This window comes from Oryzias latipes, chromosome 9 (genome assembly GCF_002234675.1).
Source record: "Oryzias latipes chromosome 9, ASM223467v1".
Classification (NCBI taxonomy): domain Eukaryota; kingdom Metazoa; phylum Chordata; class Actinopteri; order Beloniformes; family Adrianichthyidae; genus Oryzias; species Oryzias latipes.
This window is the reverse complement of record NC_019867.2, coordinates 6,756,588-6,782,805: the sequence shown is the minus strand read 5'-3', so window position 1 is coordinate 6,782,805 and position 26,218 is coordinate 6,756,588. Positions and strand designations below refer to the sequence as shown.

Genomic DNA, 26,218 nt, shown 5'->3' with positions numbered 1-26,218 from the left:
ATTTCAATAGGTTGGTCGTTTGAGTGCCATCTGTTTTAAAAAGCACTCTCCAGTGAGGATCAAGTGTTTGCTTGGTCTCGTGGGACGTGCTTGTTTTTCCCACGACTGCATCTGTTTTAACCCAACATTGGCTGGTAAAAACCTGCAGAGCTGCCAGTACTTTTTGTTGTTTTGGCTGAAACACACACACACAATAATAACCAGATTTTTTTTCCTTGAAGAAGCAAAATTTTCCAGTTTGTAAATATGACGGAGCTAAAGAACAGAAAAGTTCAAAAGAAACATGCACCAACAGATTGATGCAGAGAATAAAATTAGACACTAAAATAATACATAAATATAGACGTAATAGTGTGTGAGTGAGAGAGCGGCCTGTAGATGGCCATAAAGCGGTGTGGCTGCATCTTAAAGTCCCACTCCAATCATATTATGATCTATTTCTAAAGCGTTTCCTGTGTGTCGTTTTCTAAGACAAAGTTTGTGCAGAGCGGCAGGAGTTCATCCGGAATTCACCTCTGAGTTGTGAGGGGGACTGTTGACGCGCAAGTAAGCCTCCGCTGATATACCATCATCCCTTTGTTTATACTCTCTCCTACTGGCTTACAGCCCCTCACAGCAACAACCTAACAACAAAAACGGTGAGCAATCTCGGAGCAATCCAGCTGTACAGTTCTAAGTCAGATACTAGCTCAGACATGGAAAACCAAGGCGCTAATGTATCTGATTTTCTGCAAGTGGACTCATCAGAATGGAGCGGAGCAGGGAAACTTTGGCCCGCCCATTTCAGTTTTTTTTTCATCACAAAAAAAGAGCTTTTTCAAGTGGCTCCCCCCCTCCCCATCTGCTCCTGATTCATCCCGATTTGAATAAAGAAATACTCAGAAATGCAGATTCAATCTTAAATTGTTTTATAAATGTCCTCCATCATGAGTAAAATGCAACATGAACGTGTTAAAACACCAAAAACCATTTTTATTGGATAGGGTCTTTAAGGAGGGCGCAGGTGTGTATGCAGTTCCCTTGTGGCATGTGTGGCCACCTTAAAGGACATCGTGAAAATGAAACACGCGATAGTTGAGCCAGTGGTAGGTGTCTCATGAAGTATTTGGAAGGATAGTGTAAGTTACATGCACTTATGATGTACGGGTGATGCTGCCGTGTCCTTACGCCGGTCATTAGGGAGTTGTGCACACTGGCTGTACGCACGAGATGTGTACGTAAAACCCAAGTGCCTGTGAGATGCCCATAGGACACCCACATAAACTGCACACTGAGTGGCTAATTTCCTCATTTCTAACAGCCAGGTTGCGGGCAATGGGCACTCAAAGAGCAGACACCATTCCCTTGAACGGCACTAAGGGGCTCCCTGCACAGTTCACAGGATTTGGGAGGGGGATAGAATGAAGGAATGAAGGAAAAATAGACACACCTGCATCACATGCCTGAAAATGTGCATGAACGTTTTCGCTGTACAGGCTCACCGTGCTGTCTATATCTGAACATTTTCTGCAGGCCACCATGTGTGCCCCGCACAGATTTGCCCATTTTCACCCACAGACAGCCCGTATCCACCCATAAGGGCAGTTGTGACTAAGGCTTTAGATGGTGTTCTGGCAGAGCACACTGCTCACACTGGTGCATACACCCACACACAGCCTGTCTGAGACTATAGGAAACGACAAAGGACCCACACAAGCACACATACACAAACGGATGATAAACATATAGAATACAAACTGAGGTGAGAGTATCAATATTTAATGTGATAGAAAGGACTTCACCTGCAATAGCCTCCTTGTTGAGCGACCTCAGCCAACGAAAAGAGACAGTCTATGGTTGCTAGGTGACTAATAGCCCTTTTCATGGTGTGGTAATGCTCCCCAAATTGACTACAGACAAACAGAGATTAGGACAAGAAACAGAAATTTGAAAGTGTGAATTATGGGATGTGCGTACAGTGTTTGCAAACGCAAAACTGATCTACTTGACTAAAATAAATTAATGTTTAGGCATTAACCTGAAACTCGGACTGACAAGCTTTTTAGGACTTCTTTTTTATTTATTTCAACGTGCTATTATTGGTCTGTGAGTATTGTGTGTGCAGGCATGTGTACTGCGCTCATACTCCAGAAAATCAGTCCACTCCCTCTGGCAGTCCAGCAGCAGCTGCTCCCTGAGCTGCTGCAGTTTCTTGTAGCGCTCTACGAGAAGTGGAGAGTGATACCTGCCAACCGCCTTTGTGCTGCAAAAAACAAGCCGGGACAGATAATAAAATGTCCACAATTATAAATTCATAATCTAATACTTAAGAAAATGACAGTTTGATTTACATATTAAGATTGAACAATTTGTCAAATGAATTATATTATAAAAGCAATGTATTCATTGATTTCTAGATTAAATTCATTGATAGTCTTTATTCTGAGATTACAGCAACATTTAAAAGAAAAAGTTTGTGCTCAAAAACATTTTTATTGATTTATTTTTTGGGTTTATATTAAAATGTAGAGGTTTTCATGTCTCTATACTTTCAATAAAAAACTTTTAAACGATTTTACTGGGAACATTTGAATTTCTGCAACATCAAGTTTCCAAATGAATAAAACCCATTGAAAATACCGGCAGTCAAACTGTCTAAACTGGTGGAGCTTATTCTCTGAATAATTTTAAAATAACATTAAAATTAACTATTATCACTTTTCTGATGCTTTTTCTACTTTTAATAATTGGGAAACCATTGGTGCTTTTCTGTGACAATTCAATCTCCATTAAATTAAGATTAACTCAACACAATACTCAAAAACAACAATCACATATTAAATTATTATACATTTAAATATTCGGAACCTTCAATAAGCTGTCTAGTATTTTGTTCAGCAGATCAATAACTTCCCCACCAAATAAAGTCAGTTCATGAGCCAAAATTCAATTTATAATGAAGTGTGTTGATATAAGATTGCATTAAAGCTGCAGAATCAATAGAGCCATTTGCAGTGCTGGGTAAATTGCTATCGTTTTAGCGTGCAACCTCTAGAAAGAAAAAGAAAAAGGCTTGCTTTAAAAAGAAAAAAAAATCATTACATTAATTTCTGAGGAGTGTGAGAAATCATTCTGAAGCTGTGGGCTGTAACACCCAACAAAACAATGCAGGGTTGTCCAGGAGAGCACCGACTTAAAGCAGCTGTGGTTTGCTGCACAGAATAATCGGAAAAGCTGCACCATTTATAACAGTTTCCAAATATTACTATGGACATATAGTGTTGCTCTTTAGAGAGTCTTCAATATTTATTAATGTGATGAGCAAGAACAAAGTACCTATGGATTGAACACCACTCCTTTGTCTTAGTAGCTGGCATAATAGAATAATAGCAGATATGCAGAAGATGTGCTTTATTTTTGCTTGCAACCAAAGTGACGTCACAAATGTGATGAAAACTGAGGCTTTCACTGCAGAGGAAACAGCTTTCTGCCGACTATTCATTCATTCATCTTCTTAACCGTTTTATTCCCTTTCGGGGTAACGGGGTTGCCGGAGCCTATCCCGGCCACTTGGGCGTAGGCAAGGGATGCCCTGGACAGGTCGCCAGTCTGTCGCAGGGTATAATATCCTCAATCACGCATCCATTCACTCACTCTCACACCTATGGACAATTTAGAGTTGCCAATCAACCTATGTAGCATGTTTTTGGACGGTGGGAGGAAGCCGGAGATCCCGGAGAAAACCCACGCATGCACGGGGAGAACATGCAAACTCCACACAGAAAGGTCCCCATTGATGTTGTGTTTTTCATGTCCCCCAGCCGGGACTTGAACCGGGGGCCTTCTTGCTGTGAGGCAAGAGCGCTAACCACTGCGCCACCGTGCAGCCTTTTCTGCCGACTATTACTCTAAATTATTGCATAGTCATTGGTTTATTATTAAAAAAAACAATAAAGTATCAAGTGCTATTGTATCCAACTATGCCAACTAATTTTTTTAATGGTTTTCCATAAGAAAAATGAATACATTTTTTGTTTGAAGTTAAGATTCTCACATCCTTTTTAGTGTGAAATGCAGGACATATTGGACACAGTGAATTCCTTTTGTTAAGCATTATTATTTATATTGTGGTTTTTTTTAAAAGGTATTTGAATCTAAATTTTGAACATATATTCTGGAGTTTGTTTTAGAGATCCGGACTTAACCCCCCAGCGACTATTGTTGCAAAAACTGCATCCAACCCCTTCGGGTCCAAATTTAATGCAGCATAGCTAGAAATAAATTCAGGCGTCAAGGATTTAATGAAGTTATTTAAGCCACAATGTGCATTTTTAAGGTACTTGTCTGTTGCATACAAGGTGAGAATAATGTTTTTTTGAGGCTCAAAACCCTATTTGAGGCTTAGTGGTTGAATTAGTGTTGGTGAGAGTAAAGGGTTAGGCAGTGTTTTGAGAATGTTTGGTGTGTAACTTTTGTGTTTTTTCACCTGCTGATTTTAACCCAATCGGATGGAACAGTGGATGACAACGAGTTCTTCACTTCAATCAGAAACTGGGGGCAGATGAGAATGGAGAGAAGGGGGACTTTGAAAAATCCAATCATAACAGACAGATAAAATAGGATGTCACTCTTGATTAAAACTGGCACACACACAGAAATATTGAATCAGCTCCTCTGCTCAGCCTTACACCCAAATGGCCATCAGTCTTCTCCCACCTTTCTTTCTGTTTCCCACTCTCACACACATATGTAATACCTCCTGTCCAGAGACTGTAATGTAGTTAAGTGTGGGGGCTTTCAGGACCATCCGGATGTCCTTGAGGTGCTCCTGGATCTCACTTAGGACAAAGTGGATCTGTTTTGTTCTTTCCTGAAGCACCGGGAATCCCGACAGATCTGAGAACAGCTCCGTCTTATTCCCCGACCTGCAAATAGTTTCAGTGTGACAGCTGCTGGAGACATGTCTCGGCTCAAACCTCAGCATCTTCTGACATTTGCTTTAAAACGGAAACGTTTGTCAGCCTGACCCTTCAAGTGCTGGAAAAAAAAAACACCATGTGTCAGTTGGATGTCTTCCATTCTTCATTTGGGTGCCAACTGTTGAATGTGTGGATTGACAGCAGGCAAAAAACATCGCCTGCTGCGTCAAAACTTGCATTTCTCAGCCCAAGTGTGTGTTTTCTCTGTCTGCTTTAAAAGAATCCGAGTATTCACTTATGAACATAAATATTTGGACAGAAACACATTCTTTCTCATTTTGTTTCTGTACATTATCACATTGAACTTTAAATAAAACAACTCAGATGCCATTGAAGTGCAGACTTTCAGCTTTTATTCCATGGGTTGAACAAAAAGACTGCATAAAAATGCGAAAAATTAAAGCATTTTTAAATACATTTCATGGGCTCAAAAGTAATTGGACAATTGACTTCCATGCTATTGCGTGGGCAGGTGTGGGTTATTCCCTTGTCATGTCATCATGAGTGAACCACATAAAAGGCCTGGAGTTGATTAGAGGACTCATGCTTGCATTTAGAAGATTTTGCTGTGAATAGACAGCATGCAGTCAAAGGATCTCTCCATGCAGGTGAAAGGAGCCATCATTAAGCTGAGTAAACAGAAAAAAAGATGCAAGAAATTGCTACAGTATTAGGAGTGGCAAAATCAACAGTGTGGTATATCCTGAGAAAGAAAGAAAGAAAGAAAGCACTGGTGAACTCAGCAACGCAAAAAGACCAGGACGTCCACGGAAGACAGCAGTGGTGGATGATCCCAGAATCATTTTCATGGTGAAGAGGAACCCGTTTACAACAGCCAACCAAGTGAACAACTCTCCAGGAGGTAAGCGTATCAATATCCAAGTCTACCATAAAAAGAAGACTGCATGAAAGTAGATACAGAGGGTACACTGAAAGATGCAAGCCACTCATAAGCCTCAGGAATAGGAAGGCTAGATTGGACTTTGCTAAAAAGCATCTAAAAAAGCCAGCACAGTTCTGGAAAAACATTCTTTGGACAGATGAAACCAAAATCAACCTCTACCAGAATGATGGCAAGAGAAAAGTATGGAGAAGGCGTGGAGAAGCTCATGATCCAAAGCACACTCCATCATCAGTAAAACACGGTGGAGGCAGTGTGATGGTCTGGGCGTGCATGGCTGCTAGTGGCACTGGGACACTAGTGTTTATTAATGACGTGACACAGGACAGAAGCAGCCCAATGAATTCTGAGGTGTTCAGAGACATACTGTCTGCGCAGATCCAGGTGAATGCAGCCAAACTGATTGGGCGGCGTTTCATAATACAGATGGACAACGACCCAAAACATACAGCCAAAGCAACTCAGGAGTTTATTAAAGCAAAGAAGTGGAATATTCTTGAATGGCCAAGTCAGACACCTGATCTGAACCCAATTGAGCAGCATTTCACTTGTTGAAGACTAAACTTCAGACAGAAAGGCCCACAAACAAACAGCAACTGAAAGCCGCTGCAGTAAAGGCCTGGCAGAGCATTCAGAAGGAGAAAACCCAGCATCTGGTGATGTCCATGAGTTCAAGACTTCAGGCTGTCATTGCCAACAAAGGCTTTTCAACCAAACATTAGTAAGGACCATTTTGTTTTCAGTTATTTCATTTGTCCAATTACTTAGGAGCCCATGAAATGAAGAGATTGTGTTTAAAAAATGCTTTAGTTTTTCACATTTTGATGCAATCTTTTGTTCAACCCATGGAATAAAAGCTGAAAGTCTGAACTTCAATGGCATCTGAGTTGTTTTATTTAAAATTTAATGTGGTAATGTACAGAAACAAAATGAGAAAAAATGTGTCTCTGTCCAAATGTTTATGGTCCTGACTGTAAGGGAGTGATGGAAGTCTGTACATTTTTCTTGATAAATTACCAAATAAAACAAATCCAGAAAAAACAAAGTTAAAAAAACTGAAGCAATTATTTCATTTTAAGAATTAGGTTTTCATTTTAAATTAATTATTTAATGCTATACCAGTAATTTATAAAGAAAGATATAACACTAAGATGGATTTTAGTGACCAACAAATCAGTAAGAAGTGTCAATTATTGCCACCGCTGACCAAACACATTGTAAGAACAAACTCAGCAGGTCTGTGCTGAATATTTTTTACTAAAGTATCTGGTTCTCCCTGTTACCTTCTGTAATACTTTTTGAGCTGCTTAATCCTCACCTTGCTGCTTTTTCATTGAGAACATTGAGGAAGGTGTGGGCTGGAGCCAGCAGATCAGGGGTGTCCAACAAAACACTCCGAAGCAGCACAGAACGGGTTTGAGACCGAATAGCTGGAATCCAAGACTGCAGTTGCAAACCCAAGCGGGAAAGATGGCTACTGATGAGGTAAAACTCCTGAGTGGAAGACTGGAACACAAGCACAAAAGGAATAAAATGTTTTTTAATGAAGCTGAGGTGACTGAGCAATCAGTATTTCTGTCAATGTCCGCCTCATTGGAGAGTAATGAGAAAAAGTGAAGATAAAATCTGAGATTTAAATAGATAGATGACTTTATTAATCCCACAATGGGGAAATTTCATAACACATTGAAAATAGGTATTTCAATGTGAGCTTTTTAATATGGTAATATTATATTAAGTAATAAGTATATTTTAATGTAAAAAATCCATGGCTTTTGGTCCAAAACAACTCAAAAGCTTAGTTGTCTAAAGATCAATGCTGCAACTATTAAACAATCACACTGCTGATCACTTTATATTAACAATTTATCAATGCGCTGCAGTGAGATTGATTCTGAAGGTAGAGCGTGTAGTGTTGGTGTTTGATAGCGAGTCGTAACCATCAGGTTAATGGGGGTCACTGACAGGGGGGGTTGCTATTAATCACACCCAGCAGTTATACTATTCTGCACGTCTGCAGCCCCCGTCTTGTCCTTTTACAAAAACAAACAGACAGTAACCAAAGACCAGAAGCATGCCCTCTCTGCCATTACGGCGATGGGAGTCGGTGGGACGCAGGTCATTAAACACACGCTCATTTATCTCCAGACGGGCAAAATGGAGATTAAGGTCCCTCCATTTGTCTGAGTTTAATGACGTTTGATCACGACAATCAAGCCATTGGAATCAAGTCATCAAGCTCACATAAAATCACCTGTCTGTTCCCTGCACACACACACACACACACACACACACACACACACTTGTGACATTTCTTAAATGGCTCTGACGGGAAATAAGACAATGCCACACGATCACATAAGTGCTGCTAAGGCGACCACTTCCTCCTGCTAATCAGGAACACCCAAAAAAAAAAAAAAAGAGGGAAGTACAGAGCTGCGCTGGGAGAAAATAAAAGTGTTACTGCTTTTAACTAAAGAAAATTCAAATAGCCTCTACTCTTATCATGGAGTACAAATCCTTTCTCCAAAAATATTCATTATATTTGTTAGATGGAGAAGCTAAAATACACAGAACAATTCAATTTGATTATGCAGCTATTTTGCGAGTTTTAAAGTGTGTTGGCGTCTCATCACCTTTTTGTGGTAAATGCTGCAGATGCCTCTTTCCAGGTCAGGCAGACGTGGCAGCAAAGATTTCACAGAGTCTAGAATGGGCGAGTCTGACTCCATGATTTCCTGCACAGCATCCTGCCTTTCAGAGATACGCCTGGAAGCAAGCAGGGGAGGAAAAAAAAAAGGAGTTTATAACTTTTAAAAAAAAACTGAAGGCACATAGTTATAGTAATATAAAATTTCAGTCCCAATCACAAGCAAGAAATGCCTTCTTTGAAGAGCTGGTTCGGCTTTAAAACGGTTTCTAAGTTGGCGCTGATGAGCTCCTTCAGGAATTCAGGCATGAATTCAGATGATTGCAGCTGAAGGATAGTAAAGAAATGAATCAAACACTCTTTAGACCTGCTTTATGATTATGGGCAATTTCACACTTTCACCTGAGAATGTGCTGATAATTATGTGGGGACGTTAACTACAGCTTCCTGTTTGGGCATGCATCGTCCTGAAGAAAAGTTCTAGTTCTAGTTTCTGAGACTCGTGCTTTTAAAGAATGAAAATCGTGTTTTTAAAGTGTTCTGGCATTTTCCGGTACATATATTAGGAAAGTTAAGCTAAAATTTGCGTTTCCTTATTCAAATGGTTGTGAATCTGGATGACAAAACAAAATTCAGTTTAAAAAAGCTTGTATTTGTGACGTAGGAACTACAATCGGCGGGTCACAAGCCCCCTTTTACAATAGACGAAAAAATGATCAGAGAGGGACTTTAAAGACAAATACATGCTGATATTGCATCATTTATGGTTCTTAACCTACTCTAGACTAGACTTTACAAGTTGTTGGTGCTTTTTTTAATCATTTTTTCTAGTTTTAATTTTTTGAAAGCATTTAGTGTTGCTAGCCTGATAATATAAGTAAAATATTATAAAAATAAACCCCATAAGAAATCTCTGGTTGAAAAGCTTCTGACAAAAAATAACCCAAACTGTTGACAAAATGACCCAAAAACACCATAAAATAAATTCTACCTGCCACATTTCTGATACATTTACTCAAGCACATTACATTCTATTCATCATTTGGGATCACTCTGTATTGTCTGTTTTTACATCAGCAGTTTTTTTTTAATTTCCGCAGATCTAAATTACACTTCAGTTTGATACAGAAATGTAGTCTCCAACCTGTAACCCTCCCAAAATACAACTCGCCTTATTTTGGAACTTTACAAGAAAAGACAAAAAAAAAAAAGAGGAAAAATCCACCTAGCATGTAAAAGGAATTTAAAAAAATATGACTTATGCTGATCCACAATTTTGTATAAGTGTCTCTGTGTGAGCTTTTGTGTTATTGTCTCTCTGTTGTCCATCTAGGATTAAACCAGGCTGTAATCGGGACTATTAAATTCTGCAGAGATGCTATCTGCACGATTAGAAAAGCAGCACGCAATCCACAGCTATAATCCCTTCACGGCAGGAGGACTGCCACACACACAAAATATACACATGGCGACACTCTGTTAGGGAGAAGATGACACTGCCAAGATGCAGAGAAGTAGCATAACGTGCTTTTTTTTAAACTTAATTACACAATTTATTTTCTTGTAACACCTTTTTTGTATTTTTCTCAACTAGTTTGTGGGGCATGAAGGAGTGTTCATGGTATGGGTTGTCAGTGTATTTTCTAAAGGCAGTGACTGCAATCTGAAAAGCAAAATGTTATTTCTAGTGCAAGTTTGAGTTTTCTTTAGTCAGTTACACTGGTAGATCTGAACTGGACTAGTCAACTCAAAAAAGCAGTGATCCTTAAGAAAAAAACTGCACATGGTAAAAATCAACAGTCCTTAACCGTTTCTCCCCTTCATTTTGACTGATTAAGGAGAAGTGCTTCTATTTGTACTCTGTATCAATATGAGACTAAATGTCTTAATCCGGATTAGTGCTAATGGTCAGAAGAACACAAATACTCACTGCAGGTCTGTGAGCGGCTGGCTCACCCATTTTCTCATTAGTCGTCTCCCAAAAGGAGTGCGGCTGTGGTCCAACACCCAAAACAAGCTTCCCCTCACACCTCTGTCTGTCTGTGGAGCAAAAGAAAAGCAGGAAAAGACACAGGAACAATATAAACACCACCTGGTAAAAAAAGTCATAAAGCAGAGAAAAGAAAGAAGTTAATGTAAGTGAAAGAATATGAAAAATGCCTGCAGCTGGCTGCAAGTTTGAACCCAGTTTAATGAAGAGACAAAAAGTGTTGTAAAAGTTTATTTAACAGGAATCATGAATATTATTATTTTTCAGAGGAAAAACTACTTTCAGATTTTGCGACATAAAAAAAAAACACAAAACAGTAATAAATCCCTTTACAAAACAGACATGGGAAAAAAAAAAATTTTTTATAAGAGAAATCACTACCATATTGTGTCTTCAAGTGATGTTTTTTTGTTCTAATGCAACATGTTTTTTTTTTATTTTTGCATAATTTAGGTTCTGTTAGTTGTCTGTTTTAAACCTTCAGGGTTTTGGAAGGCAAATCGGCCACATTCTTCTTTTCTTTTAAAACACAATGCATGATGGAAATTGGCCATGTTATTCTATTCAAAAGATTTAATGTTGATTAAATGTTTTAAGAGGTGGAGTTGGCATTATAATCCATTTCAAAAGCAGCTGATTTAATTTGCATAATTGATCTAGATTTCAAAATTGAATATACTATGTTTGGGAAGGATTTGACAGCATTGTTGCATTTTTCGCTATCTAGGATCTTCAGAGCTTGTTTATAAAGTTTAACAAACATTTGATTAAAAAAAAGGCAGAATAAAGTAAACATTGATCTATTCTTTAAGGATTCAGCTTTCATACGTTTGATGGTGCTCCGTGGTTGGCAGCTAAACAAGTTTATTACCTGATTGTTTAGTATTTCCAGGTTCCTGAGAGTGGCAGCGTTGAGGATCATCGCCTCTGACTCACAGGACAGCCGCTGAAAGGAACTGAGAAAAACAGAAAATCCTGATCGTTACAATTCCAAGTAAATATGAAGTATTTTTGTTTTGAATCAATGACTAAAATTACAACAATTTTGTTTTTATATTTGTTTTCCATTTCCTCCCAAGTCCCATTTAAATGTAAAATGATCAAACTTCATGATTTCTCTTTAATCATGTTCTTTTTAACTTTGTATGGAAATTAAATGAACAAAATTGCCTTCCTGACTACCAGCAATGCAAATTCTTTCCTTGTAGGGGACATTTGTAAACCTGAATATCTCCCAACTACTGCATTCTACTGCATTAACTCCTTTTGTTGTCTACAGAGGAAATTGGGGGCTTTTAAATGACTCTAAATGTGACTCTGGGAATTGAAGTTTTGGGTGGATTCAATAACAATTTGACTAGACAAAATGTTTTGGTTTTTTGGTAGTCAGGAGCACCCTCACAAAATAGAAATGCTTTACGTTTAAGAAATTCTGACCAGTTTGTTAAACAAAATGAAATAATAATATTTTAAATCCAACTTTAATAATGATGTTGTTGTTGCTCAGAGTTCATTTTTAAAGTACCTTTCGCTTCTAAGAACTCTTTCCAAGTTGAATTCTTGGAGGTACTGGATGAGCGGCCCCAGGCAGCAGATCACCGGGCTCTCGAAGGACGCCACCCTCCACAGAGAGCGTGAGTCTGGATCATGCAGACACAGAACCATGTTCAATCTGCAGCTCTAACCCACTGTCGCCATGCACAGGCCCATCCACCACCAAACCCACCCAGATCGTGATGTTCTCACAGGATGCTGCTAACCGAGGAGTGCGAAAAAGAAAAGACTGAAATAGGAAGAGGCATGCTCACAAACACACCTTCCTGCTGGGATCGGCAGTAGAATTGGGTGACGGTGTTTATTGCAGAGGTGTACTCAAACTGGGCGCTGTCCCTCCTTTCAACTCTGGCTCGGTCGTCAGCTTGGAAACTGGAGGGAAGCAACAATTAAAACTTTATTTATTACAAATACAAGACTTTGATCCAACAGCTCTTTGCTCCATGTGACCCAATATGAAAACCATGTAAAAAAAAATCCTCCTTCCATGCAAACCTCCGTCACACGCATTGATACACGTTTCCCTGCGTCTCCCTTCTCCACCTTTGCATCACTTTATTGCCAGATCCACACTCACTCACAGCATTGCTGATCTCAAGGACACCACTTTGTCTGTTCTGTTGTTGCCAGGGCAACCAAGGAAAACACGTGGCTCTGGACGCAGTGCTGGAGAATTTTATTTCCTCCCTTTCCCTCACACAAAAACACGCACATAGATGAAATAATCACCACATTTCTGGAGGGGTCAGTTTGTGTGTTGTACCCGTGAAGTGAACCTTGAACTATAAATCAATTTACCAGTCAATTCCAACATGTCACAAAGTTTAGACAAAAATCAAATAACTGCAGGTATTGATCCAGTTACAGTGTTGATATGCACTGAAGGATTTAGGTGGAGCTTCATCTGAAAATGACTCAACTGGATCCTGGATGAGAATGAACAGAGTTCTAATCACAGTTAGAGCAGAGTTTAGACACCAGATTGATTTTCTGCCTTACTCTCGTTTAAGATTCGGGACTTTTTATTTTTATTTAAGGGGAGGTGTAGCAGCCATGCAAACGCCCATGCAGAGTAGACATTTTTGCTTCAACTCTGAACTGCTTTTAGTGAACTTATATGCATGTTGAGGCTAAAATATTAGCATTTCAGCATTTGCCAGCTGCAAGTAAGCGGTGAGGGGAAAAGTTTGGAAAATTCGGTCTAATGGTAAAATAATGTGTGACTGTAATTTGTGGTCTTTAATCCAGAAAAACAAACACTCTACCTTTTTCTTAAAATACTAAGGTTTGGAAATGTATTTTTAAGCGGCGAACACTTAAAGTAATTCATCGTGACCACTATAATAATTCAAGAAGATCATAAAGGAAAAATGAAAATCTTTAAAAGAATTAAAACCAGACTTATTTAAAAAAAAGTTACTTTCATTGAAGTACAGACAGACCTTTGCAGCTGTTTTGTGCCTTTATTGTAGCAGTAATGTGCAAAATGGTGTTATAACCTGCACACTGCATGGATGTTCACACATTGTTGTATTTGCCTCACCGCATTTTTGTGTTTTTGACTAACAGTAAATTCTCAGAATCAATCTGCCTATCCTATGTTTTTCATAATGTTGATTTGATTTTAAAAAAAAGTAATAAAGTGATACCATATTTTCATGATGGTAAAGCAAATGCTTAATTATATTGTTTTTTTGTAAATATTAAGATTTTACTAATGATTTTTTTTTATTAAAAGAAAGAATCAGAAAAAAAAACTTTTGTCAAAATGCACAAAATGTTCAAATTAAAAGCTTACACCTATGTGGATGAATATGAAAAATAAAAACACCAGCAGTTAAAGCTGAATACCTTGTCTCCATATTGATTTTCTTATAGTTACCTTTTTTTGGAGAGCCTGGGAGAGTTTTTTAAGTTACTTCAAATGGAAGAAATATATTTCTTCTTAATAACATGCATGCTTTAAAGCAGGTGGTGGATTAGTCAAGGTAAAAATAGCCAAACAAGACAATGGCTGGTTTCAGAATATTGTCAGGACAAAATGTTCAAAACAAGAAAATCTTTATTTTCATTGACATTTCTCTTAGAGATTATGTTGCAGACATGATTCAAAAGATCACACCTTTAAAAAAAAAACATTAATATTTGTTTTATGTGTTTTCCTGTGAGGATCAATTCATTAGAGACTGTCTTGCAAAGACAAGATCACCTTTAATTAATTTCAGGAATATTTTAGAGAATAAAAAGAAGAATGGACAAAGTGACCTCCATCACCTTCATCCTCCTCACTTCTCTGACTCTTGACACTTAGAATTGGAAGAACAAAAGCCACTATTACAGCACCAGAACACCACCAGCCTCAAAGGGACTCATTACCAGCTGCTCCATGGACACAAACCCTGTTGCCATTGCCCCCCCTCCTGGTTCCCAGAGAGACCAAGACGGCAACATGCAGACGTCAACAGCCACAAAAATCCAGCGTTAAGTGCCCTCTGGGGCGGATCTCAACTCTGTGCTCTTCACAGCTTTTCTCTCACAATACTGTAGTGCTCACAAAGATCAATGAGACTTCTTTCATTCAGATTTATTGTGGATTCATGTACTACAACAACCAGCAGCTTGTTAACATGTAATGAAAAAAAAGGAAAAGAAAAATGATGCTTTTGTTCAATGCAAACTAACAATATCTGAGAAAACGCATGTTCACATTACCAAGTGGAAAACTGAAGCGAGTCATAAAAGGTAACGGATGTGAGCAACAATCAGAGCGGCCTTTCCAAGCCTATCTGAGCTGTGATCCCTCAGCATGAGTGTCCCCGTACATGTGAGGTCAAGAAAAACAAAATGAGCCACATTTTCAGAAGTCCAATGGAGAAGAAAAAAGAAGACGAATGACGATGGGATGAAAATGGGAACAAAAAACATAAAACGAGCAATTGAGGAGAAATGTACGCCACAAAGGAGTTAAAGGCAAAGGCAAGGAGAAGGTAGTAGGCACTTCTACATATACAGACATCAAACCTAATCCAATTTCCTCCACCACCACCCCTTGCAGTCTTGCGTTTCATTTTCAGAACATCATGCAATCACAGGCAGTCTCCGGAGACGGTGGTCTCGACTGGTGTGAACATAAAGCTGCAGATTGAAGCGGGAGGCTTCAGCTTTGTGAAACGCATCAATTTAATGTCAACATGGCCACTTCAGCTGTAACTTAGCCCAAGAACAAAGAAAGACAATATTCTCCTGTTTTTAGCATCTCACAGGGAAGACTCCGAACTAGATACATAGAAATCTGCTTGAGGTTTAAAGACTCACTACATTCAAACTTTTGGTTTTGCTTTTTGTGGTTTTGCTGGGTTTGTGGCAAGTTGAAAACTGAATTTTTGTCTACTTATTTATTCAAATCGCTGTGAATCAAGTGCAGACAAAAGAAAAAGCCATTTAAAAAACTGTTATTTGTGATGTATGCTTGGCAGGCCACAAGCTCCCTGCTCCACTCCATTCTGATGCATCCACTTGCAGACGACTAGATCCATGTACATCTTTGTTTTCCTCCTCTGAGCTGCAATCTGGCTAAAAACTGTAAAGCTAGAAAGCTCCAATTTTGCTCGCCATTTTTGTTGGCTGGGGTGTGAGGGGCTGTAAGGTAGTGCCTAAACACAGAGTTTTTCAGCAATGGGGAGGCCAATTTCTAAAAAACTACTGCTGCTCTGCAGAAACTATAAAATGACACCGTTTTTTTTTTAGCTACAAATTGCATAATCTTAATTAAAAGACCTTTGGCAACGTATTCACAATAGATCAGAAGATGATCAGAGTACGATTTTAAGATAAAAAGTACTTTTAAAGTGATCGTGGGGATGAGTTGATGCTGCTACACTGAATGCTAATGCAGCTCTTCATTTTATGCACACTATTAATTTTATTGGCCAAACCAGACGTTGTGACTTTGTTCCAGACTTATACATGTACCAGTGATGAACTAAAGACAGCATGAGCTCAAGTTGATTGAGGTAAACACAATAAAAGGTGTAGCTTTAAAACGTAGTCAGAAACTTTTTACAAATTATTTTTACCGTACTTTTTAAAATGTCATCCTTTTATGTTTTCAGCCAACACTGGAAAAATGAAGCATTTTCTCATAATTATGAATCAAATCACCAGTGTTGTAGCCTAAGATAAGCTGTTTTTGGACGTTTAAAGCCCTGCAGGTTTAATGATCAGTTAGTCAAAGGCTTCTGAATGGGAACAAGCTCATTCAATTTGAGATCCAGACAGGGTGACTTTGTGAGAAACAAACCCCTGCTGTACAGTTTGTAGGTGTGTACTGCCCCCTGGTGTTTAGGCAGCAGATTACCTGCCATTAGTGACACTGAGCAGCAGCCGGCAAGTCTCTTCTGAGAGGTCTGAGGGCACCAGAATCTCCACAGGGTTGATCTTTAGGATGCGACTCTCCAATTCAGAGCGAGACGAGCCATCAGGAAAACAATCCAGAAAGACGTCTCCCGTGCTGGGCTGCACCGCCTGCAAACGTCTATTTCAGTGTTTCTTTCAAAAATATTCAATATTAATTAAGAGATTCTCCTTTCCAGCTGTATTTTGCTATATTAGTATGTCTTTATTTACCACATGTGTGCTACATAACATCTACTGAAGGTAGACCAAAACTGGTCCAGTCTACAGTTTGAAATTTCTAAAACAAAAACACGTTAGGTAAAAGAAATACCAAATTTTGGATCCAAACTCTGTTTTTTATGCAGTCAACAACCTGACAAAGTTGGCATGGACGGATGCATCGTTGGCAATTCGACAATTACATTTAATCAGGCAGAAAATAACATAAAACTCAAAATAAAAGTTTTAACAAGACAGAAAATTAATATTAACGACTATTATTTCTGTTATTCCAAGAACTTCCATCACTGCAAAATCAGGCAACCTAGAAATAAGTAAAACTTGAAGATGTTTCTTTAACCTCTTAAGACCTGGCGTCCACATGCGGAGTGGAATTTACATTTTGGGGTTTTTACAAGAGTTGTTAATTCTGCTAAACTGGGGCCCTGTGACTATGTGTGGAGACGATTTGCTCAAATATTAGGCCTGAAGAAGTTCAAGAAGTAAAAAAAAATAATAATAATAAATTGCTAATGGGGTAAAAAATAAATGGTCTAACACAGGAATTCCCATTTTAAGGTAGAAATCCAGTCACTAAGACATGTTTTCTCAAACTAAGATTATTTTCCTTCTGAAAAACTTTGCTACAATTTCTTAAGATTCAGTTTTTGCAATGATGACAGATCAACATTTACTGTTCTGTGTTTTTGGAAAAAAGACACGTTTTGATAAAATGAAACTGTTTAATATGTATATTTTTTCTTATAGCCTAACCTCATGGAAATTCATATTATTAGCCAGTGTACACCCTGCAAAACAATGTATTTATATAGTCTATATAATAACAAATCCAACTGAAGGAACTGAATAAATCCATCCATAAAAGTAGGAAAGTTTCATGCTTGAACTCACCACCAAGCCCACAGTCAGCTGCTTCCTCAGCTTGTCCCAGTTCTCACTGATGCACAGCAGAAAGCTGTCAGGGGGGTCCACCATGACATCACCATGGCTTCCCTCATCCACATCCTCCAGACTGCAGATCTGGTTCACATCTAAAAAAAAACTGCTAAGGAAATCCCTTCATGCGATTTGAACTGAAATGAAGGACAGAAACACTAAGGTAGCGCTCTCTGAAAGATACCCTCTCCGACCAGAGTGGACTTTGTGTACAAAGCACTGAGTTGACGGGTAAACAGGGCATTTCTATTTGCCCCTGAGGCCTTAATTGCAGCCGTCTCTGTCTGTTTAACCACTCCGACCTAAGGAGGTAAAGGCGGTACTTTAGGATCAGCTGGAATTCCTTATAATAATAAAAATATATATATATATTCGGTACCTTGTGTCCATGAGACACCAGCCGTCTGACGTGAACGAAGAGTCGGTGTGAAGGGATGCTGCAGGTCATGAAGTTATGATCCAGGTGACAGGTAATATTCAGCTCCTTTGCTGCAATCTGTTCTCACACATACACACAAACAAAGAAGCCATCTGTGCTTTGACAGGCAAGTCTGATTAAAAAAAAAAAATCATCCTTCCCTCTACTAAAACTGGAGCAAATTATTGTTAAATATGCCCACCTTTGTTTATGTAAGAATTAAAATAGGATGCAAGGATATGGAGCTAGAATCGGGACTTGAGTTTTGTACTTTGCTAGTTTCAAGCTTATGACTTGAAACTAGTGTTTTGTAAGACAAGGAAAGTTTATTTGTAACGCACAATTCTTAAACAAAGTAATTCAAAGGGCTTCACAAAACAGTAAAATGCATTAAAATCACAATACATAACAGTGCAAAGATTAAAAACATAATCATTATAACATTTATTTCAAAAGAAAGGAAAGAGAAAAGAAAATGAAAAGGGGTGCAGATAAGGACCCTTCACTTATTAACACGGCTAAACAGAAATGCTTTGAGTCTAGATTTGAACATTAACACAGTGAAGGCTTGTCTCACAACCTCAGGGAGACTGAAACGTTGATTCCCCTTGTTTAGTCCTGACTCTGGGCACCCGCAGGAGGCGGGTCCCAGAGAGTCCCAGATGGTTCATATGGCACTAACATGTCAGAGATGTACTTTGGTGCAAGGCCATGGACAGACTTGTATACAGGCAGAGCTGCTTTAAAGTCTATTCTTTGAGCTACAGGAAGCCAGTGTAGAGATCTGAGCAGGACTGATGTTGTACCTCTAGCTTACGTTTTGTACCTGAAAGTTATGTCTTGTGACTTGCACACATTTTAAAAATACAAACGTCAGGTTCCAGGCTTCTAGGCTTAGCATATTCGGCAGAGCCCTACCCTCCTCTCACTATGATTGGATGGAGATTCTACAAATATGATTGGTTAATCAAAATCTGCCAATCATTGGTTCTTCCAGGCACGCCAAATATAGTAAAAGATGTTTTGTAGGGTTTTTTTGTACCTGTAGCCTGGAATTTAAAAGTTGTGTTTCGGAAATGTGTGAGCTAGAGGTACAAAACTAAAGTCCCAATTCTGGCTTTATACAAGTAAGCCTTTAGACATTTTTCACCATAATAAAGCAGCCATTGCTGATAAAAACTGATATATTTAATCAGATAATATTTACACGTCAAAAATAAAATCCCTAATAGAAAATCAAACATCAACCTTTCCAGGTTGAAAAATATTAAATATGGAGGTTTTGAATAAAATGTTTTTTTCCTCAATTTATTCGCCTAGAGACCTCAGTTCTCACCTCAGCATCATCTCCAAAAAACCTATACTTGTAACCACACTCCACAGCCAACAAGGCGTCTTTCTGCTGCTGTTTGAGCTGGATGACCTGCTGCTCCATTGGAGTGTAAGTACTGGTACTCTTTGAGCCTTTTGAGGGGGCACAGGGGCCTGAGAGGGGACCCAACTCTGCACCCTTTTCTCCTTTTCCTCCTGCTGCCTTTGCAAACTGAGAAAGACAAGATCTCTGAAAAAAAAAAACATTTCCACGATTATCAGCGTTTTATCCTTCAGATGAGTCACACATCCCTTTATAAAGCTTTCAGTTCCTAATTCAACATCTTCTTATCAGACCTGAAGGTCAATAGAACCTAATTTAAAGCAGAAAAGATATTAATGTATTTAAAATCGAAAATGTCAAATAAAGAGAAAATGTGTCAATGGCTATAAATCAATGCGACATGGTGTCAGTTTAAAAGAAATCCACTTGCAGTTACTGTTGAGCAGTTACATATAAAAATACTTTCGCTTTCTATGGAAAATTAAGTAGAAGTTGAGCAACTATGTGAAAGCAGAAGAGTGACAGTTGGGAGAATGACATCAACTCAGGTCAAGACATTGAGACAGATGTTTTTTTAAGTGAAAAAGCACTTTATTCAGAAATATCTAACAGCTTCACTTGAGTTACTTGGGAAAAAAAAACAGTACGGGTCTTCAAAGTGGGTTGCATGAATCCAAAGCAGATGGACAAAATAAAGAAATTGATAACATTTATAAGCAGATGGATTTTCAGAGTTGCAGAAAATTGAGCCTGTTTTAAGGTTTGGCAGTGATCCTCAGTCAGAATAGAGAGACTTTCAAAGGCGGTTGCATATCATTGCCACCATGACAACCAACAGTTTGAAGTGTTACAGCTGAGGCCGTGATTCTGCTTTTGTTTTTTTGTACCTTTGGATTGTCCAAAAGTTGTCCAGAGCACCTGATTGGCCAAGGATCTCTGGGGCAACATCCAAATGCTGAGCATCTTCCCAGCTGGCAGCAACAAAGCCGACATTTCCTGTTTATTTATCCTGGTGATTTTGTCATTTTTGCGTAAAATATTTTTTTGTGTAAATAAATTCTAGATTACTTTCATTTGTGAGAGTTTTTGAGTCGATGGAGCATTTAAATTTGTTTTTGCTTTCTTTAATGTAACCTCCTTTTACGATCCCCTACACTGGGCAATAACAAGAGGACAGCAATCTATAGATTGTTGCCCGGAACCAAAAAAGAAAAAAACATTCTTGATAGAAAAATCACAGCAACATCATCATTGCAAGATCCTATCCAAACATCAAGTGTTAAGCTTTGAAAACAGTCTCCAAACTACAAATTTACGGCTGATGTTTAAGATCATAAATAATATGGCTCCTCCACCACTCAAAAGGTCTTCTATAGGCCAATCAGCATTTTCTTTCAAATCTGTCACTGAGTGGCGGAAAAAAACTACCAATGCACTTAAAAAAATTGCAAAAACAATTAAAAAATTGGCATGGATATGAAACAATTATTTTTAACAGAACAGACATGTCAGCATTATTAAATATCTAGTATTTTTAAAAAGTAGAACCATATTTATTAAAATGTAAATTATCTTAAATAGTGCATTATGAGGAGTTGTGTTGAAGAATTGTTTTTTTATGATGAAAGAATTCTACCTTTCATGTCATTACATTGCTTTATGTAAATTGTTAATGCTTGTATTTGCATTATCTTGGTGTCTGCAGACGGATTTTGTCTTTCAGACCTATAGTGTGGTACAAAGCATCTTTTCTCTGACTAATGCTCCTGTACATGGTCTCTGTCAAATAAACTCAACCAAACATACTTTTATTGTTTAGCTGGAGAAATTCATTTTTCCAGGAAAAAATTTGCTCTTAATTACATCAAAAAATGTAAACTAAAGCAAAAACTGAATATTTAATATATAGGTCAGAATGCACTAATGCAGAAAATCAAGGATAGCTACTTTCATCGAAGGCTTTAAGTTGTCGTCTTGAAACACGTTGCTACACTAGTGACGACACAGGATGGAGAGGGTTTGTTTACATGGTACCTGTTCAGCTGCATCTTCCTTTCTTTCTTCATCCTCACACCCCTCTAGCTTTTGCAGTCCTATGAACTTGTGTTGATCAGGGGCTTCTCGTGGAGGTATACCTCCTCGTCTTTGACAGATGTCCTTGCTGCTGCCGGGAGTATTTACCCCTATGTCTTCTTGTGTGTCAGTGTTGTCGCTGGGTTTGGCCGCAGAGGTGAAACCCTTTAGCTTTTCTAAAGTGGATGAACACAAGCTGCCTCCACGTCTATTTGAAGTGACATTTGGTTCTAAAGGAAAAAAGAGGGGAGAGGAATCACTCAGTCAGAAGCTAGATTTAGCAGCTGAAGCTGCAAAGGATTCTGGGTTTTTGAAGAGCTCAGCTTACCAACCTTTCTGAGAACATGATGATGGAGGTTCACTGTCCAGTTCCTGCTCAGAAAGCTTTGCTCGTTTTGCCGGCAGTTCATCAACAGAGGAAATTTTCAGCTATAAAATAAAATCATTTCACAGAGAAAGTCACCAGCTTGTAAAGAGTAAATATAACCAATGAAGGACGACGGCTCACCACCTTTCCTCCAGAAAATTGAAGGCTTGTGTTGCTTTCCCCTCCAAAGTATCTGCTAATGGAGGTCTGAACAGAGCTGGACTTCTTCACTTTCGGCATGGCTTCGTTTTAAAGTACAGTAATCACATCGTGAATACCTTACAAGGCATCGGTGAGTTGATAAAAGAATAAAATTGATTAGCTTAATCTCCCCGCGCGGCTTTCTTTTAAAAACAAACCGGCGCATGTGATGACATCACAGAAGCGCGACGGTCACTTTTTCTTTAAAATAAACTTTATTGCACCTTCTGCCATTTAACAGAGATTCACATTCAGGCATGCAATAAGAGAACAATTGCAAATATCAAACACACATATATGAACAAGAATAGAAATAAAAATATGCCAGGGGGTTATACTTTATGACAAAATATGGAATCTTTCACATACAGACAGAGTTTTGATTGCGTTTTGCTCTCCAGAATTACAAGTACAAACAGAACTCAGAAAAGAATACAATGAAACAAGGCCCTCGACCAGAGAATTTACATTTGTGGATATGAAATTTGGCCAAAATGAGCCAGAGGTTTAAAAGCAAACCAGAGTCCTTTTGTATTTTCTTTGATATAAGACCCAACAAGACATTTTTACGGATAAAACAAAACAAGCATCAATTTTGTCATGAATTAAATCACAAATCTTTCACCAAAACACTTTAACCTGAGGACAATACCAGAAAAGATGGATGACTGTTTCAGGTGAATTGCAACAAAAACTACAAAGTGTATCAATGTTTAATCTAAATCTATTTTGAATGAAAATTTCAGTTGGGTAAATTCTGTGGATAGTCTCAAAATAAATGTATTTTACTTTATTGATAATCAAGATAGGAGGTTGCCAAACCTCATTCCACGCAACATCTTTCACAAACATATTCCGGTAAGACACACTCTGAGGTAGTGAAACAATGTTCATTTGAATTAATGTTCTTATAGATTTAACATTTTTCCTGGGATAACAGGACAGATATATTTTCCTCACAAGAGTATTTATGGAAGAGAGTAGAAAAGGCTCCTCAACATTAACTCTCTGTTGAAATTCAGTGATGGTCACGTGTATTAATGGTGGTTTGTTATGACATAATATTTGCGCGTGTGCAGACTGATCGGGTAGTCGATACAGATCGGGTAGCAACGTTGCCAGTTTTTAATTTAATTTTTTATAAAATGCAGCATGTCAATAAGCAGGAAGAATTTAATAGTTCAAATTTTCATAACTTATTTTCCACATTAAGTTGAATAGAAAACATGCTTAGAAAACACAATACATTAAAATGTAATGTCCATTTTTTTCCTGTTCTGTTTTGATTGTTTTTGTTCACTGAAACCTGTTAAAGACCTAATCCAGTTTTTTTTTTTTAAATCTAATTTTGGTGTTTGTAACATGTTCTTGTAACATTTTCTTATGATGTAGGACATATATAAGAGAATGTAAAATAAAACTATATTTCTGAGTATTTATTTTTTTAAATTGGGATGAAGCAGGGGAAACATAATAATAATGGATGCTCAAAGCGATTACAGTGTGTCCAGTATTTATTCACTCCTCATTCATACTTGGTGATGGTAGGCTACAGTTGTAGCCACAGCTGCCCTGGGGCAGACTGACAGAGGTGTGGCTGCAAGTTCGCTGCTAGTGCCCCTCTGACCATCACCAGGATCCATAATGGAGGCAAGGAGGGTGAAGTGTCTTGCTCAAGGACTCGGTTGGCTGGGGGGACCAGGGATCAAACTGCCGACCTTTCGATCATTGAACGACCTGCTAAACCGCCTGAGCCGCTGCCGCCCAAATATGCAGTTTGAAAAGAGCATAGAGTATTACATAGAAAATACAATGGGCGGGCCTGCTCTGCTCCATTCCGATGTTTGTACTTGCAGACAAATGCATCCAATTTTGTCTTAATTTTTCTTGTGAGAGCTGGCATCTGGCTCAAAACTGTAGCCTACAACTGCAAAGCTCCAATACTGCTCGCCCTTTTTATTGCACCGTTAATGTTATCTTAGGTTTGTAAGGGACTGTAAGCTAGCAGGAGAGAGTGTAAACAAAGGGATGATGGGATATTATAGGAGGCTGACTTCCACATCAACAGAGGAGAATTTCAGATAAACTCCTGCCACTCTGCCTAAAAATGTCAAAATCATAATCAAAAGACCATTGTGAAAAAATGATTGGAGTGAGACATGTTTCTAACCCATATTATATATCTACACCTGACAGTAAGGATTATAAACTTCCAGCAACTTGATGCTTCATGATTTTACCCCATAATCATATTCCCACCCACCCCAACATCTCTCTCTCTTCTTCCCTCTTTTTCATTTTCATCCATTACAACTTTGTCCCTCATGCAGTTCATGTTTTACTTCTACAAAGCAAAATTAACTTGCTTCACCTACCAGATATTTCTCTTAAACAGCTACCTTATTAGATAAAGCACACATCACAATTGCTCGTTGCAACATCCTCAACCCAGTAACATTGCTCCCACCCCCAGAAGGTGGAACATCTCACAATTGCCTGGAAGCAACTTGCAAGGTACAGTTTCTACGCCCAGACTTAACTGACACCTCTTTAACTTCAGGCACGACTTATGTTTTTGATCAAAACAGAAACAGGAAAAACTAAAACAAAGTGGTTACGCCGTTATGCAATTACCTAAAACAATCATTGAAGCAACCCAGCTCCCTCCCAACATGCTCCAGCATCTGAAAGTATAGTGTTAACCTAAGGAAAATACCTTAGAGTCTACACTGACAGCCAATACACTTTCTGCACACTTTTCTATTTTTTTCATACAATTGGAACGCAGAAGAATGAAAACTTCCACAGGCAAAACAGTCACCCGTGCACAACTATTACTTGACCTTTTACAAGCCATAAAAGCCCGATCAAAGCTAGCAGTTTGTAAGTGTGCTGTACACACTGCAAACACAAACACAATCTCCATAGGGAACAAACTTGCTGATAAAATTGCAAAACAAGCAGCTGCAGGACACCACGACACAGGAGCCTACTGGGCAGAAACAGAAAACACACAACTCATAGATATCAGCATCTTGCGTCACAACCAAACTCAGCTCCACTGTTAGAAAAGGAAATGTGGGTATAAAAAGGAGCAGAAACAATTAAAGAACAAATTGATAAACCTATACTCCCCAAATCCTTATTTGGAGCAGTGGCGATTCATTCACTCCTCATTCATTCAAATTAATCAGTTCAATAAAGTAATTATAAAAATAAACTATTTCAAATGAGAAACAACCTAACTAGACACAGATTTTCAGGATCACCACCTTTGCCGCCTTGTCATTAGCCGCGTTTACATGGGCAAAAGTAATCGGAATGAACGCCTGATCGGAAAGAAAATGCGTCATGTAAACGCGCCGTTCGGAATACTCTGCCCCGATCAGACTCATTCGGATCAGAATTTCTTTCCGATCGAGATAGGTGGGTTATACCGATCGTTTATCCGATCGTGGAGCATGTAAACGGTCATTCCGATCGTGTGTCACTGCTGCTCTGGTTTACGTCATGCATAGACGGTGTTTCGCTGAGAGAAAGTTTTGGGGCGCATACGGGACCGACCAGCTCTGCGGACGCCCCGTGAAAAGCGCCCCGCTGGCTCTCCCCTCTGTTACACCCCTCACGGGGGAGATTCGGAGGAGGAGCGCTTCGTGCCCCCTGACGCTCACTCGGTCCACTGGCACCCGAGTGAGCAGAGCAGCTGGATTAATAATTTTGTGTCGGGGGGGGGCTTTTTTACGTGTGCGTTTTGTTGTTTTGTTATGTGTGGGAGAATTCAGACTGCGAACCGTCCCGCCGCTCTGGGTTAGCGGCTGCAGGACTCAGGAGGAACCGTGTTCGAACAGAGCTCGGGCCGCTAGCTCACAGAGTGGCTTTGGGGCGGTCTGTGTGAACTTTTCAGAGCAGAAATAAATGTCGCTCAGTCCTTAGAAAGCTGCAGATTGCCGCGTTTCTCGCACGGTCCTGGATTTTGTGTCCATCCATCAGGCTAATGATGTTAGTCTGTCCTAAGCTTTCGTCCATCTTAATTCTTCCACAAAAAAAGCACTGACCACACAGATTAAATATAACGATGAGCGAACAGGCAATTCATAATATTCATGACATTAATAAAAGCACGTTTGGAAGATCGTCTCGTATGTTACCGAGCTGCTGCA

General features: G+C 38.9%; 1 protein-coding gene across 1 annotated transcript in view; it reads right to left on the bottom strand.

The window, feature by feature from the left end:
- msh3 (mutS homolog 3) overlaps positions 1–23,398 on the bottom strand; it is a 50,200-nt gene extending 26,802 nt beyond the window's left edge. Inside the window, exons 1-18 of the mRNA XM_004072192.4 lie at positions 22,002–23,398; positions 21,823–21,919; positions 21,452–21,720; positions 19,379–19,603; positions 18,004–18,120; positions 17,809–17,926; positions 17,580–17,719; positions 16,411–16,577; positions 12,316–12,425; positions 12,025–12,139; positions 11,371–11,455; positions 10,440–10,549; positions 8,496–8,628; positions 7,178–7,365; positions 4,736–4,904; positions 4,466–4,530; positions 2,126–2,242; positions 1,782–1,889 (exon numbers count right to left, since the gene is read on the bottom strand). Of these exons, the coding sequence (XP_004072240.1) occupies positions 1,782–1,889; positions 2,126–2,242; positions 4,466–4,530; positions 4,736–4,904; positions 7,178–7,365; positions 8,496–8,628; positions 10,440–10,549; positions 11,371–11,455; positions 12,025–12,139; positions 12,316–12,425; positions 16,411–16,577; positions 17,580–17,719; positions 17,809–17,926; positions 18,004–18,120; positions 19,379–19,603; positions 21,452–21,720; positions 21,823–21,919; positions 22,002–22,097 (2,429 nt within the window). The 5' untranslated portion in view covers positions 22,098–23,398. The remainder of the gene's footprint in view (positions 1–1,781; positions 1,890–2,125; positions 2,243–4,465; positions 4,531–4,735; positions 4,905–7,177; positions 7,366–8,495; positions 8,629–10,439; positions 10,550–11,370; positions 11,456–12,024; positions 12,140–12,315; positions 12,426–16,410; positions 16,578–17,579; positions 17,720–17,808; positions 17,927–18,003; positions 18,121–19,378; positions 19,604–21,451; positions 21,721–21,822; positions 21,920–22,001) is intronic.
- Between the last annotated feature and the right edge of the window lie 2,820 nt (positions 23,399–26,218).